Genomic DNA, 16,201 nt, shown 5'->3' with positions numbered 1-16,201 from the left:
AGGTACTTCCTGTTACACAAAGCAGCTTTACAGAGAAAAACAGCTCCACGCCTCTTATGAGCAGCACCACAGAGATTCAGATTTTATGGTGACACAGTGGTAAAGAAAAAACTCCCTTTAAGAGGAAGAAACCTTGGAAGAACCAAGAACCAAGAAGGTTGGTATTTTATAAATTAATCTGTGTATCTGGGCTTTTGCTTCATTACGTTCATTCAAGAGTTTTGCTCATTTCATACACACACATATATATATATATATATATTATCATATATATATCAACTAATATATACATATTTCATATTATATATTCTTTCTTTAATTAAATGCTGGTATATTTCATTGCACTAAGTATAGAACTGGTGTACATTGTCTGTACTGCTGCAAGTTTCATCAGTTGGTAAGAAACCCACAATTGCAGTGTCATGAGCAAATGTCTACAATGAGCAGTTTGGCACAACTTCTGCTAACCGTGGGGGTTCATACAGCTGAGATCATGAGTGTAAATGATACTGCCCCTCAGGCAGGTTATCTGTGAACACAGTTAACTGTGAGACAGACAGGGACGTCCCACAATGCAGTTCCACCATACCTTATTTAGAACAGGATGTACAGATGAGTTCACCTGAGTAACTAAAGGAAAGGTAGGTTCTCCATCCAGCCCTGAGAGAAGTTCCAGCTCTGAGGAGAGAGAGGAGATTTCTGAGGATTATTATGGGGTTTATTCTCTGTTATATGGAGACTTTAAGGAGTGTACGGCTGGGGGTTCTTCTCCTTCTACTGCAGGTAAGTTCTGCTTCATGTTCTGCTGTTTATTTGTAGAATTTTATAAGGGATTTTTGTAAAAATTAAAGTAAAAATGCATAGTTTTTAGTTGGATTAATGCGCCCTGCAGCCAAAAGAGCTTCCTCATGATTTGAACTAATAAAAACAATTTTATCATCATTATATATGATTCATATATTTATTTTATATATTTATATATGATTTATATAGGTTAGCTGTATATATAAGGAAAACATATTAAAAAATGTAGATTTATACAATATATATTTAAACTTTCACAAATATTTAATTTTATTTCTGAAAGAATATATTGCCTAAATACCAAAGATTTGCTTTTAAATTTACTGAGACATAATAAACACAGATATCTTTAAGGTAAGTGTTAGCAAATATGGTGACTTTACACAGTAAATCTGCAGTTCATGGATCATGTGACGTAAACAAATGTATTTTAATAAAATAATTAATTGAATAAAAAAAATGCTGAATTTATGTTTAAAAATACATAACCCTTATGTTACCTATATTTAACAGAAATATTTTTTTACATTTTATGGTGGGATCTGTTTTAAAAATATCAGTAATAATAAAGTAAAACTTAACAGTAAAAATTAAAAGTGTATTCATAAAATATATTTGAAAATGTATGAAAGTGTTTAAAACCATGATTATTTAATGTATTAGTGTTTACAATACAAAATGTATTTATTTTACGTATAAAGAAATGTGTGTCTATATATTCCTTTCTATATGAACAAAAAAAAGAATAAAAAGAAAGAATATGAAGAATACTTATTTTTTATTTTGTTGACTTTTTTAACGATGAAGTTTTGTGTTTTTGCAATGATTATATTTTATAATGTAAAACTATAAAATGTTGAGGGTAAGTTTTCAGTAGAAAATCTCTAACATTGTTTAAAATGCTGTGCAGATCAAGACTAGCTTTAATTCCTTGAGTAGGGCTGGGAGATATTGTAAAAAAAAAAAAAAAAAAAAGCAATATTCTTCAAATATGTGAAGTTTTTAAAAATAAAACATTAACATTTAAAGTTATACACAAGTTATTGTTTCCTTTTACATTTCAAGTATTTTTACAAATGTTTTTTCAGTTGAGGAAAATAGTAAAATATGTAAATCTCTGCCACATAAAGGAGTTGTTTACAGGTTTCTGACAGAAGCAAAAGTCTATCTACTGAGATTTACTCTGCAGCTTCTGTATGTAAAGATGTACAATCTTTCATTACAGACAGATACAGCTCTGTAAAAAAATAAGAGCACTTAAAAATGATGAGTTTCTTTGATTTTACCAAATTGAAAACCTCTGGAATATAATCAAGAGGAAGATGGATGATCACAAACCATCAAACCACCAAACTGAACTGCTTGGTGAATTGTTGCAGCAGGAGTAAAGCAGCATAAAGTTATCCAAAAGCAGTGTGTAAGACTGGTGGAGGAGAACATGATGCCAAGATGCATGAAATAAAACTGTGATTAAAAACCAGGGTTATTCCACCAAATATTGATTATTTCTGAACTCTTAAAACTTTATGAATATGAACTTGTTTTCTTTGCATTATTTGAGGATTTATTTATTTATTTATTTTATTCAGAAACTGCTGAAGTGGTTTCTTTTTTTTCCAGAGCTTTATTATAAATTATACAATAATTCAAAATACTGAGCAATTTACTATTATTAATTACTTAGTTGATATATTGAAAAAAGAAATCAAAGTATTGGTTAGTTTTATATTCCTCATTCAGTGAAAGTGTTTGTGTTTGAATAAATTGAATGGTGTTTTTTTCTTGTCCTGTTTATTAAAGGTACTCTCCTCCAGCTTTGCTGAACTGACGCCGTGTATAAACGGATTTGATTCAGAGGTGTTCATTTTTAAAGTGCACAGACCTCACCTTCACAGAGGCAGGAAGCTGGGCAGAGGTACGAGCTTATTGCACACTGTCAGATTTATATCTATTCTGTCTGATTTTCAGTGGAATTCAATTTGAAAATATGCCCTAAATGCATGGAAAAGTCATGAAATAAATCATGAAAATGTATTGGTTAAAACGTGGATGAAGCCTGTAATGAACTGCTTGGTCTCAGTGCTGTAGGCTAGAAGAGCAAGTTACTGTGTTTAGTGTTGCTGAGTGTATAATATAGACTATGTGCTGGCTGGGTCTAGCTGGTAACATTTGCATTACTGCTAGTTTATATGACTGACTATGTCTCTCCACTCTTGCTCCAGACTCTGATCCCTTCATTTAATTTAAATGAAATAAAGTAGAATATACTGATGATCAGTGATGGTTTGGAGAGACATGTCATCTGCTGGTGTTGATCCACTGGGTTTTATGTGAGGTTCTGATTGAATTCTGCATTCTGAGATTAGGATGTTGAAGTATTGAACCATCATTCCAGAGAATTCTAGTTCAGTCCAGTGCTCTACAGCTCAATACTAGGAGGTGTTATACCCTTTTATAACCCTGGTATTAGGCCTGATGCCAATAGGACCATGATTATCTCCTCGTGTCCTATTCTATTGGCAATAATTCTCATCACTGTAAAAAAAAAAAAAGTTAAGAACACTAAAACTTTCAAGGCAACTTACTGTTTTGTTTAGCTGACTTTACATTATATTCATAAAAAATATAAATAAATAAATAAATAATAATAATAATAATAATAATTGAGTATAAGCGGAACAGAGCTAGTAGAAAGCTAAGCTAAAAAGGAAGTTTTTTAGCTGCCTTTTAAAGCTAGTAACACTCGATGCCTGACGAATATTAATTGGTAAAGAGTTCTGTAATTTTGGGCATAAAAACAGAAAGCTGCTTCACCCGGTCTTATTATAATATTTATTAATATTATTATTTATTATTATTATGTTTTTTTATAGTATTTTTACAGAAACTATGAAAGTGGTGTTTGTGTGTTTGGACTATTGTTTTAGCAATAGATTTAAATTTAAGTCTCTGAGTGTATTCTATACACTGTGTACTCATCCACTACGGACGACTTCTGACATCAATCAGAACGGCTCTTTGTCTCGACGAGCTAAAAACTTTAATTTTTGAATCTGTACATTCACACCTCAGTCAGTTTCATTTTGAATTGGTTGAGTTCTCATCAGAAGAACTGTGTAACTTGTCTCCTGCAGGCTGACTATGATTATGGTCTATCACATAAAAGAATGCCTCTCGGCACTTCTGGGATTCAGTGGGTGTGGAAGTACAAGATCAGACCTGATCAGATCAGTAAATTTAGGTTGTGCAATTGTTCTGCTTTCCAGTCAGCATCTGAGCTTTCCCCCTTCCAGTCAGAGTTATATTTCTTCTGTCACTAAGCTTGTTTGTGCAGGTACTGCAAATACCAAGCCTATTGGTAATTATTCAGATACAGTCTGAAGTGCTGTAGACCAGCGGCCATCACTCTTATCCACAATGAGCCAGTGTGGCTGTAGGTGACTGAAGACAACTCAATTTCAGCATTTTCCAGATTTCTGAAACATTTTAAATGCAATTTATCTACACTATACGTCCAAATTCTTGGGGACACACATTCTTATGAGGGCATTAAGCTAATACAGTAAGTTCATTCATTCATTGTGAACACATAGCTTGTCTAGACCCTGTAAAGAAGTGCTGACAGTAGAACAGGACTCTCTGGAACTGGTAAACATGACCTTATTGGCACCATGTTTAATCCCAGATGTGAGTATAAAGATGGAGTGTTAAACCTCCAGCATAGACGTCAGTGAGAAGCAATGGAACTGTGTTCTCAGGAATGACGGTATGGATGGGATGATGGCAAGTCATATTTATTTCTATGGTACATTTAAGAGACAAGGCCCGGTCACCTCTAAACCTTCACCAAGAGCGAGGGATATCTAAAAACAAAGGAAGGTTGAACGAATGTAAAGAGGTTGGAAATGTAACTTACAACCAGGCCAAGTAAAGCTTAAAAACAAACAAAAAAAACATTTCAATTCAACTCTACTGGCAGCAGTGAAAGCTTATTAAATTATTTTTTATTATTAGACATCTCTTTTTGCCTAGCCCTGTTACCTGTTTAAATATCCCGTGTCTGCTCTGATGGTTTGTTGTTATCTATTGCTGCCATTTGGATTCTGACCTTGCCTGTCTCTGACTACTCCTGTAAGTCTAATCCCTTTATTTAAAAACTGTGTGTTTGGTATCTGCGTCTAGCCAGCGTGACAGACACACACAGTGGTACAGTGAGCATAAGTGCCTGGAGCAGTGGGCAGCCGTCATTGCATCTTCCATAGAGCAGTCAGAGATAACGGCCTTGTTTGAGGGTCCAACAACGACGGCTTGCCAAATCCATTTTTAAAGCATCTTATTAATAAAAGTTTAGTATGTTAATGTTTCAGGGTGAGCACACACAGTGGTGGAGAGCTTGAGCTCGTTTTTGTGCATTGAGTGTCCTTTCAAAACATATAAAAAACTGTTTCTGTTCACAGCATTTAGTGGCAGTTTCCCAAACAGAGATTAAGCCTTGTCTTAGAGATTTCCCATTAAAATTAATGTTTAGTATATGACCACGTTTAATCCCTTTTACCATTCATTTGTTCCCTATTTCTTTCAGTTCTCTTCAACGACTGTGCTGGTAGAGGGTATAACATTTACAGCTCTACTGACCAGCACTTTCAGGTGGATGTTGACGGCACAGTGGAACTGAAGACACAGCTCACTCTACACCAAGTTCAAGAATTCTCAGTCCATGCCTGGGATTCAGAGGGAAAGAGGTACACTGCTTCTGTGAGAGTGGAAAACCATCACCATGCCCAGCAGGAGGAAACTAAGAACGTAAGCAGAAGAACTAGAATGACCTTTACTGGATGATTACTAAATACTGATATTTACACCAGAAGATGTTTGGCTTCTTTAGCTCTGCACAGAACAAGTCCCAGTTTTCCAGAAATGTCTTAGTATTTAGATCAATCTAAGAAATAGGATCAGGGCTCTAGAGTGCGACCAATTTGGTCGCACATGCGCCCTAATTTCTCAGTAGTGCGACTAAGGGAAAACGCAGGTCGCACTAGTGCACCCAAACTGGTCTCACTATTAAGCGCATTGTATTATATATTGTATTTTATATATATATATAATTTATTTATCTTGAAATGTTTTAAGTTTTCTTTTCAGCATTTAAAATTTTTACAGTTCAGGTTAGTGTAAAATTGTTCTACAAATGAAGAAGTCTGTTACTTAATCATTTACCATATGGACAGCAATTAAAAAAGTGAACCTGTAAAACTGCGGTGTTAAATGCGATGCAGTCAAAAATTTGGGTGCACCTAACTTTTGTGCTGGTGCACCTAAGAAAAAAAAGTTAGTCGCACCGGTGCAACCAGACCAAAAAGTTAGTCTAGAGCCCTGAATAGGATCCAGCCCATAAACTCAGCTCTGCTGCTCCGCCCACAAATACATGTTCCTTACAAATGTGGCACTGTTCTAACAGTATATACATATATAGCAATAATCTACCAAACACATTTCCTTACTTTTGTGCAATGTTTTAATTTGATGCACATACTGTGAAAGAAAAGGGAAACTTGATAGACCAAGTTACCAACATGGTGGCCATCTTTAACGTCACCATATTTGAAATGAAAATGTAGGTGTGAGATATAAATATACACAACTGTGTGCTTGATGTTAATTTAACTTTTTACTCCTACGTTTAAGCATTGATTTTTCAAATCATCCTTATTTCATTCACAATTTCACACTATTTTAACCAGTTGCAACCAAACCAGCCATTACCTACAGTGCAGTTGGGTCATTCTCCATTTGGAGTGGGAATTCAAGTGAATACATGTTAAAAAATCTATTTAATTTAATCCCAGAAACAAACAACCTTAAAATGTCTATTAACAACTCCACTTACCAAATATACAAAATGGAGAGCTTAATTCCGAATAGATTTTAATATATTTTAACATAAAATGCATAAAAAAGTTTTGATCAATTTGTCACTGGTGTTACCCCATCTTGAAGAATTAATTTTTTCATCAATTAATTTTTTTTTATTGAAATTACAATGTGACTGAATGTGATAAAGAAATTGCATTGAACTTAACATGTTACTGAAGTATGTTTAAACACAAGCACTGAAAATAACTAATAAAGCAATAGTCTTTCTTTATACTTAAAGGTATTTTCCTATACAATAATAATACTACTACTAATAATAATAATAAAACATTTTTGTCCAATAAACATGAAGATTTAACTGCTGATATAAGAATGAATGATTCTAACATTAAATAAACTAAATGAATTGAGGACATAACTTTTTATGTGCATAACTATAGGGACACTATTTGAGCAATGGGGTAATTTTTACTTATTATTACTAATTGAACAGTTATTATAATATTGTATGTGATGATCACTGGACAAACACTGTATTCCTCAGAAATATAAACATTTTGACAAAAAAAATACACAGATATCTGTACAAACATTTGTAATCTGAGAAATCATTTCTTAGATTTTTTTTTTTTTACAGATTTCTGTGTATTTTGTGTTAAAATTTTTATATTTGTGAGGAATAACATGTGCAGTGATCTCCTAGAGACATTGTGGATCAACAAATCAAAATAAATAAGTATATATTAAATTCTTATATATATATATATTAGAATATATAATAGTTATATTGGCTTAATACTACTGTATAAATGATCATTATATCGACAAAACTCAACATACTACTCAATTAAACCACAATATAGTCTACTAAAAACAGCTCTGCCCCATGCACTGACACCCTCTGGTAAAATTACAATCAGATAATACCATAATTACCTGTAAAATATCAGTCTCAGGAGATGAGTGGGGGGTGAAGGACCTTATTGGTTCATTGGATATATATATTTTTTTTTAACAATTAAAGCACAAAACCCCAGTGACACAAAGAACCTTCACCTCTTTGATGATGACCTCTGACCCAGGAAGCAGTTTAACAGAGCTAAAAATATATATGATAAAATATAAGAGTCCTGATAACACCAGTGACCAAAATCTTTGTGACAAAAATATTAAAACATTATTTTTAATGTAGTATGATGTTAATCATGCATATAGTAAATCTGGATCAGTTTAATGAAATCTCAAACGTTAAACCTGTGAAAATATTTTATCTTTACACTAAAAATGTTCGCTCAAGTGTTGAAAATTGGTCATGTGATGAGTTATTTTACATATGTAAAGCAGCTTCGAAATATGATTTAAAAAAGGAAAATAAAAAAATCGTAAGGAAAATGTGGTTTTAATCTATACAGGTTAACTGTATACTAAATGTATAGGCTTTTTTTTTTTTTTTAGTCCTCCAACCTTTGTGACATGGTTTCCCCACTCCAAATGGAGAATGACCCAGTTGCTATATTCTGAGGAACCAAAACCTAAAGCTGGAAAAGTGAAATATATTTCCTTTATTGTTATCAGAGAATGGAATAATACCTGATTTCTTAAAACAACATAGTGCCCCACTCATTAATCCTCCTACTATTCTCAAATTTACTAACACCCTTTATTCTCTGGATCAATATGATCCCAGCAATTCAAACCTCCATAAAACGTCTAGAATTAACTTTAAATGAACTTGTTAGCAAAGTTTATTAGTATTATAAGTGATGTGTTGTTAAGTTAGGGCCTAAAATGAAGTAGGGACATTTTAGAGAAAGATTATAAAACTGAACATTATTACCACACAAAAATGTGTAAAATATTGCTATTTTTTATGTTTTCTGCTTATAAAACAGCCTCAATAAAACAGACATCAACAGTGAAACATTTAACACATTTTATTTTTTACGTATTGTCTTCATCAAATTAAGAAAAGACAATACATTTCAATCACAAAACCAATAGAAACCATTTTTTCAGAGACTTTAAACATTGAATGGGATCAAATTGACCCCAAAGATAATAGGAGGTTTAAACACAGTTAGACAGTTCACAGTTTTCCCAAACGTCACCACCACATTATCCTCACTTAACCTGGCTGGATTCTTATCTGTGTGGTCATATCACGATACTTATTGACTCTAGGAAGACCATCTAATCCTAATTAGACTGCCCTCCAAAATGCTGCGAAGCATCAATAACATCATTAACACACAACACACACTTTTTACTATTCATTCATTTAATTTCACTGCTACTTTACCTTATGGTAAATCTTCTGTTTTCACATAAATTCTCTGTTTGTTACAATTAGGTTAGGTTAGGTTAGTTTATTTGTACCCAAAGGTAATTTGGTTTACAGTATGTAAAGCAGCATCTCATTACAAAAAGAACATTTACCAAAACAAACACAGACATTCAGTTAGTAAAATATATATATACAATTTCTTTAAATCTCTGTATCCTATTCGTTCTATTTGCTTGAGTTATGGCTGCTGGAATAAAATTGTCTTTATATGGTTTTGTTCTGCATCTTGGTACTCTAAACCTCTGTCTGGATGGCAGCGACCTAAATTCACTATGCAGGGGATGAGTAGTATCCCTCAAAATTGTCTGCCATACAAGGTCTCCATGCTCAGTAGCGGCTTACCAATCAACTTACTTACTTATTTTACAATCTGATTCAGGCCGTTCCTCTTTTTAAATGCCAAATTACAAAATCATGCAACCATGGAAAAGGCTAAAACTGATTCAATAAAAGCCTGGTAAAATAAAATCATTGTTTTATCAACATGGACGTTTTATTACCATGTTACACCATTGTTGTTTCTTTCCTATTTAAAAAAAAGAAGTTGAGTCCATTTTTGCAATTTAGCGTAACAAGGTTCCCCAAAGAATAAGTCTAAAATTAGATCACTGTCAACCAAACCATTGTACCATTGTCATTTTGTCATAGTCAGTTTAACTAAACCCTGAAAATTGGGTTCACAATTTAGTGAAATCTGAAGTAAAGTCAGTGTTGAGAGAGAGAGAGAGAGAGAGAGAGAGAGAGAGAGAGCGACAGCGCCGGGAGAGAGACGGACAGACAGACAGACAGCGCAGAGAGAGAGAGAGACAGACAGACAGACAGACAGCGCCGAGAGAGAGACAGACAGACATACAGCGCCGGGAGAGACAGACAGACAGTGCCGGGAGAGAGAGAGACAGACAGACAGTGCCGAGAGAGAGAGAGAGACAGACAGACAGCGCCGGGAGAGAGACAGACAGCGCCGAGAGAGAGACAGACAGACAGACAGACAGACAGCGCCGGGAGAGCGAGAGAAAGAGAGAGACAGACAGACAGAGAGCGCCACGTGAGAGAGAGAGAGAGAGAGAGAGAGAGAGACCAATGACGAGAGTGAGAGAAAGTGCTGCAATAAAAAAAATGCCTAGTGGAAGTGATGCACGGAGACAGACACCGATTCTTCTTATGAATATTTTCATCACCTGGTAGAAATCCCACAATTGCAGACAGACAGACAGACAGTGCCAAGAGAGAGAGATAGACAGACAGAAAGAGAGCGCCACGTGAGAGAGAGAGATAGATAGAGAGAGAGATAGAGAGAGAGAGAGAGAGAGAGAGAGAGAGAGAGAGACCAATGACAAGAGTGAGAGAAAGCGCTGCAATTTAAAATAAAAGGCTAGTGGAAGTGATGCACGGAGACAGACACCGATTCTCCTTATGAACATTTTCACCACCTGGTAGAAATCCCACAATTACAGTGTGATGAGCAAATGTCTACAATGCGCAGTTTCAAAGAACGTATAGTGATTTCTAGCTTGTAGTGTGAAAAAAAGTATTTATTTGAATATCTCACGAAAAAAGTAAAATGAACTGAACTTTGAACTAGTTCATAATTAAAATTGTGAACTTTGAACGTGAACTGTTCACTTTGAGCATGTATGAACTGAACTTGAACTAGTTCAGAAAAGCTGTGAACTGGTACAACACTGAGTAAAGTGATTAAAAAACACCAAAGCTGGGAGGAAAGAGCTGCAGGACACATCTGTGCTAGAATGGGTTGGTGGTAGTGGATACTGGCTGTTTGCAAACTTTGGTGTTTAAACAAAATAATGTAAAGAGGTTTCAAGATTTCATTTTAAAATCTTTTAAATCAAAATTGTTTAACCACTCAAAGTCACATTATATTTATTCCTTAGATGAATATAAATGTTCTGAAGTTGTGGAGACAAAAGAGAAGATGTATGTTGATTCCACCACTCTCTGTCCCAGAGAACCAAAATGTCCCATTCCCCAAGCTGATCGCAGTGGTAAGTGTTGATGATCTCTAATTTAATCTGAATCTTCTCTATGTTCCTGTTGTATTTTGTACTAATAATCTCTTTAATCTGTTTCCAGTTTAAGTCAGATTTTGCGAAGGAAACTAAGACGATCTACAGCATGAAGGGTGAAGGAGCAGACGAGCCTCCAGTGGGGGTTTTCATCATTGATAAATACAACGGTTCACTCTATGTAACGCAGCCTCTAGACAGAGAGACCAAAGATAAATATGTGGTAAGAGATTTTAGATCTGCTAGTTAATGTTAAACCCTATAATTTTCTATAGAAAACCAGAACATTATTTAACACTTTTGTTTCTTTTGTTGACTCCAGCTTACGGTTCATGCTGTTGCAGCTAATGGTGAGGTTGAGGAAGAAACTACGGAGATTATCATTGTTGTAATTGATGGAAACGATAATAAGCCCATCTTCACCCAAAACCCTTTCCTTGGCAGTGTTGCAGAAGCTTCACCTCGAGGTAGCTTCATTGATTTAGATAAATCTCTAATATTTTTATGGTATTTATAAAGTTTCATGTCTCATGGTCTTTATTACTCTCTCTCTGAAGATTTTGAGTTCATGGTAGCGAATGCTACAGACGCAGACGATCCTGACAGTGACCATGCAGACATCAGATACTCCATCATCAGCCAGACTCCACCACAGCCAGATCCAAACATGTTCATCATTAACCCGATTACTGGAGGGATTAGAGTGAACTCTGATGAACTGGACAGAGAGGTGAGAGCAGAAATCAGGGTTATGAATGCTGAGTTGATGTGGAATGAGATAATAAAGCAGTTTAATTCATGAACATCATCTTTTCCAGACTTATCCTGAGTACATCTTGCTGATCCAAGCTGCAGATATGATGGGTGATGGCCTCGTCACCACTGGAACAGCTGTTATTACTGTAACTGATATCAACGACCACGCACCACAGTTTGAAAAGACCTTGGTAAGATAATATAGTTTTACATATATATATGTATATGTATGTATGTATGTATTTATACATGTATATGGTCCCACTTTATAATAAGTGTCCCTAAGTACTATGTAGTTACATGGTAACAATCCATGTAACTACAGTGTAACTACTGATGAAGTACACATTGTTACAGATTAACTACAGAGGTACAGGTTATGTAATTACACATGTGTATTAAGGTTAGTTTTGACTTGTGTAAGTACACATGTGTACCAGGGTGAGTGTACTTACACATGTGTAATAGTGTGTGTGATAAGTTCAGTATAAACCTATCCAACAGCTATTGGCTAGTATGTAATTAGGGCTAATTGTGTGTTTTGAATACTAAAAATCATTATTTAGATTTGATCATGGGATCACACTGCATCTGCACAGGAAATTATGCGCGGCGCATTTCGCCTGATTTCTCTTGATTAAATATCAGTTAATATGTTAATTTAGTACCATTTAATACCAAATATTGTAATACACTTGACCTTATTTATTAAAACCTTTTTTTATCGCAATGCCGCGCGCTTTCCTTATGACTGACGCTAAATCCGTATAACGGTTTGATCCAGCTGTTAAACTGTTATATTAATACCATTTTAACGTTTTTCGTTTCTATGTTTGAAATTCGTTAGAATATATTTTTGTCAACATTTTGGGTTTATTTTCGTTTGTTATTTTTCTAATAAAATAGAAATTACATAATTTATTTTCTTTTGTTATGCTAGTTGGACGTCGACGTACAAATTTGGAAGTCGGCGTCTAACTTCAATTTAGACGGAATATGGAAGTAATTTAAATATTAAATATTCAGTGAAAATTTGGACGTACTTTAGTGGATATTTAGATGCAATTGTAGTGGGACAAGGGCTTTAGGTGAGCTAAAATGAGCACTTTCCTCCTGAGGTGATGATATGCTGACATCCTTTTCTTCCCATGATCAAATCTAAATATTTTTTTGTATTCAAAACACTTAATTAGCCCTAATTACATACTAATTACATACACGTGTAAGTACACACACATTGTTACACATGTGTAAGTACACTTGCTCTATTACATGTGTAAGTACACTCACCCTGGTACACATGTGTACTTACACAAGTCAAAACTAATCTTAATACACATGTGTAATACATAACCTGTACCTCTGTAGTTAATCTGTAACAATGTGTACTTCATCAGTAGTTACACTGTAGTTACATGGGTAGTTACCATGTAACTACATAGTACTTAGAAACACTTATTATAAAGTGGGACCAAGTAAGTAAATGATGTTCTGGTTGATGGTTGATGCTGCAGTTGGTCTGCAGGTTTAGGTTCAGTAACAGTATGTGCTAAAAGAATGAGGTTAGCTGACTCTACCTGATTATACTGAATATAGAGCAGCTTATTCCAAAATCAATAGATTTTTTTATTACCTGATGGCAAAAAAATAAATCTTGTGACATTGCAGAACTTATGGGAACAATACCACAGCAACATAAATTACAAGTTTTCAGTTTTTTCTAATGAACCAACAAATGTACTTTGTGTGATTTTCTCATTGACAAAATTATTCAACCCCTTAAAGATTACCACTCTCAAGAACAGACGTTTCAATCAGGCATTGAAAGCACCTGTAGACGTGAACTGAGACAAGACTCGTCAGAGGGAGATAATCAGGTTTCCACCCAGAAAATATGGTGCGCACTGTGAGATGAAGGCCTATGTGCCAGAGCTCCGCCCCCAGAGCAGGGGTGTCCAAACTACGGCCTGCGGGCCATTTACGGCCCATTTCTGTTTTTGGAGCGACTCACGAGGTATTTTAGAAATAGAATGAAAGTTGTGCCGCTGTTAAGCAGGTTTTTATAATGTGAGATTCAAAGTTTGAACGCTAGGTGTCAGAAACGGGCCAAAGAGTCTAAAAGCGGAGAGAGTGCACAGTTGTAGTGCAGAAAAACAGGCCAAAGAGTCTAAAAGTTGGCGTAATTAAGGATTTTAATATTATGAGACATCATGAAATGAAACATCAGTTTGAAAAATCTTAGTTTACACAACACTGTCAAAGATAAATAAAGATAGTAAGTCAAGTAAAATGGTGTGTAAATGAAATAATCAGGAAAATGTATTATTTAAAGTGGTATATTTCATTATTTGTTTTATTACAGAGTCTGTGTCCCATGACTTCAAATAAATTTCTCCTTCTGGCCCCCAACAAAAAAAGTTTGGACACCCCTGTCCCAGAGCATAAGAAGAGTCAATCAAAAAGAATGTGACTACTGACTGTATTAGTAATGTAAGCTCTTTTTTCCTCTTTCAGTACACTGCATCAGTCCCGGAGAATAAAGTAGGATCTGTGGTGGTGAAGATACCAGTGACTGATGGAGATGATCCTCAGACTCCTGCCTGGACGGCCAACTTCAGGATCTTTAGTGGAAACAGTGGTGGATTTTTCAGCATTAGCACAGGACCCAACAAACAGGAGGGCATCATTACTACTGTTAAGGTACTACAGTGTCTAACACTGGCTCTCTGACTCCTGCTTCACTAGTTTTTAGTTTAGTTAGCTTCATGTTCTTGTTCATGTTCTTTGTGTGTTTTTCTTTTAGCCATTGGACTTTGAACAGACCAACAAGTACACTCTGCTGGTGATCACAGAGAATGATGTTCCATTTGCCAAACCCCTCCCTACATCCACTGCTACAGTCATCGTGAATGTTCAGGATGTAAATGAGGCGCCAGTGTTCGACCCAGCGGAGAACATCATTTCTAAACCTGAAGATCTGGAAGTTGGTACTGAACTAACCGTTTACACCGCCACTGATCCAGACACAGCGAGAGCTCAGACAGTGACGTAAGATCCTCTTTCTATGATGGAATTCCATCACAGCCATCAGTAGTTACCTTCTAAGAAACACTGGTACTAATGTGTGTTGCTGTTTGTTGTAGATACCGTGTATCTAATGAAGATCGTTCTGGCTGGGTGAGTATTGACCGAGACACTGGACTGATCAGAGTGAAGAGCTCCATGGACAGAGAATCTCCTTTAGTGAAAGATGGGAAATTTAAAGTTCTGATCTTGGCTGTGGATGATGGTAAGTCAGTTTTCCTGTTCTCTGAAGGAAATGCTTTAATGGTGCACCATCCTCTTAAAAAACCTTCCAAACGTTTGCAGATGAAGTTCCAGCTACAGGTACAGGAACCCTGGTGATCGAGCTGGAAGATGTGAACGATAACGCTCCCGTTATTGAAGAGAGGGAGATCACAGTGTGCAGTAAGAACTCTGTTCCAGTCTCACTCTCTGTAACAGATGAGGATGGGTCTGGTTTTGCTGCTCCGTTCACTGTTGAACTCCATGAAGAGAGCAGGAATAACTGGACTGCTGGGATGGACGACTCAAGTAGGGATTCTTCTTCTTTTTTGTGGACATACTGTTAGACTTCTATGTATGTGAGCTTTATGAAATATCATTGTTTTCTCTGTGTTTCTCTTCTTCATGTAGATACTAAAATTCTACTCACGCTTAAGACTGCAATACAACAGGGAAAATACAGTGTGGTTCTGAGGGTGTATGATTCCAGCCTCCACAGCCAAGACAGCACTATCATTACCACTGTATGTGACTGCACTGGAGAGGACGTCTGGTGCTCAGACAGAGAAATTTCAGGCTTCGGCCTATCACCCATCCTTGGAATTCTGGGGGCTTCACTGGCTTTGCTAAGTAAGATGATCAGTTCATATCTTGAGTCATATATATATATATATATATATATATATATATATATACAGATTAAATTATGACAATGTGTTTAAGGAGGTGTATTTTACTGGAGTCTGGTTTTACTTAAATATCTACTGTACTTTTTCATACAGTTCTGGTCCTATTGCTACTCCTGTTCCTGAGGAAGAAGAGATCAGTTAAGAAACAGCCACAGATTCCACTGATGTCAGGGATGACATCACCTCTAGTACTCTGATGAAGTGGGAGGTGGTGAGGATGATCAGGTTGGCGTATTGGATTATTGGCTATTGACTTTTTTTTCCCTTCCTATCCATAGAAATGCCTCATCATATTCTGGTTATGTTTTATTTTGTGCAGGACTATGACTTGCCTTCAAACAGACCCAACTCACATCAAATACAACCAAACAGACCAACACATCTAGCTCTTTTCCCATCAGATCCAGCTCTTTTCCAAACAGACC

General features: G+C 35.7%; 1 protein-coding gene across 1 annotated transcript; it reads left to right on the top strand.

The window, feature by feature from the left end:
- The first annotated feature begins 15 nt into the window (after nt 1-15).
- LOC111190278 (cadherin-1) lies at nt 16-15,995 on the top strand. The gene is made up of 15 exons (XM_049472919.1): nt 16-157; nt 659-783; nt 2,605-2,719; nt 5,387-5,607; nt 10,915-11,025; nt 11,114-11,269; nt 11,369-11,513; nt 11,604-11,776; nt 11,865-11,993; nt 14,317-14,502; nt 14,606-14,850; nt 14,946-15,091; nt 15,172-15,396; nt 15,499-15,717; nt 15,870-15,995. The coding sequence occupies exons 2-15, from the start codon at nt 712-714 to the stop codon at nt 15,971-15,973; spliced, it is 2,247 nt and encodes a 748-aa protein (XP_049328876.1). The 5' UTR covers nt 16-157; nt 659-711; the 3' UTR covers nt 15,974-15,995.
- The last annotated feature ends 206 nt before the right edge of the window (nt 15,996-16,201 follow it).

Source organism: Astyanax mexicanus, unplaced genomic scaffold (genome assembly GCF_023375975.1).
Source record: "Astyanax mexicanus isolate ESR-SI-001 unplaced genomic scaffold, AstMex3_surface scaffold_31, whole genome shotgun sequence".
Classification (NCBI taxonomy): Eukaryota; Metazoa; Chordata; class Actinopteri; order Characiformes; family Acestrorhamphidae; genus Astyanax; species Astyanax mexicanus.
This window is presented reverse-complemented; position numbering and strand designations above follow the sequence as displayed.

Coding starts and splice junctions, on each gene's coding strand:
- LOC111190278 (XM_049472919.1), top strand. CDS start 712: ATGGGGTTTATTCTCTGTTATATGGAGACTTTAAGGAGTGTACGGCTG. Junction 11,777..11,864: donor CTGATGAACTGGACAGAGAG/GTGAGAGCAGAA, acceptor CATCTTTTCCAG/ACTTATCCTGAGTACATCTT. Junction 15,718..15,869: donor GGCTTCACTGGCTTTGCTAA/GTAAGATGATCA, acceptor TTTTTCATACAG/TTCTGGTCCTATTGCTACTC.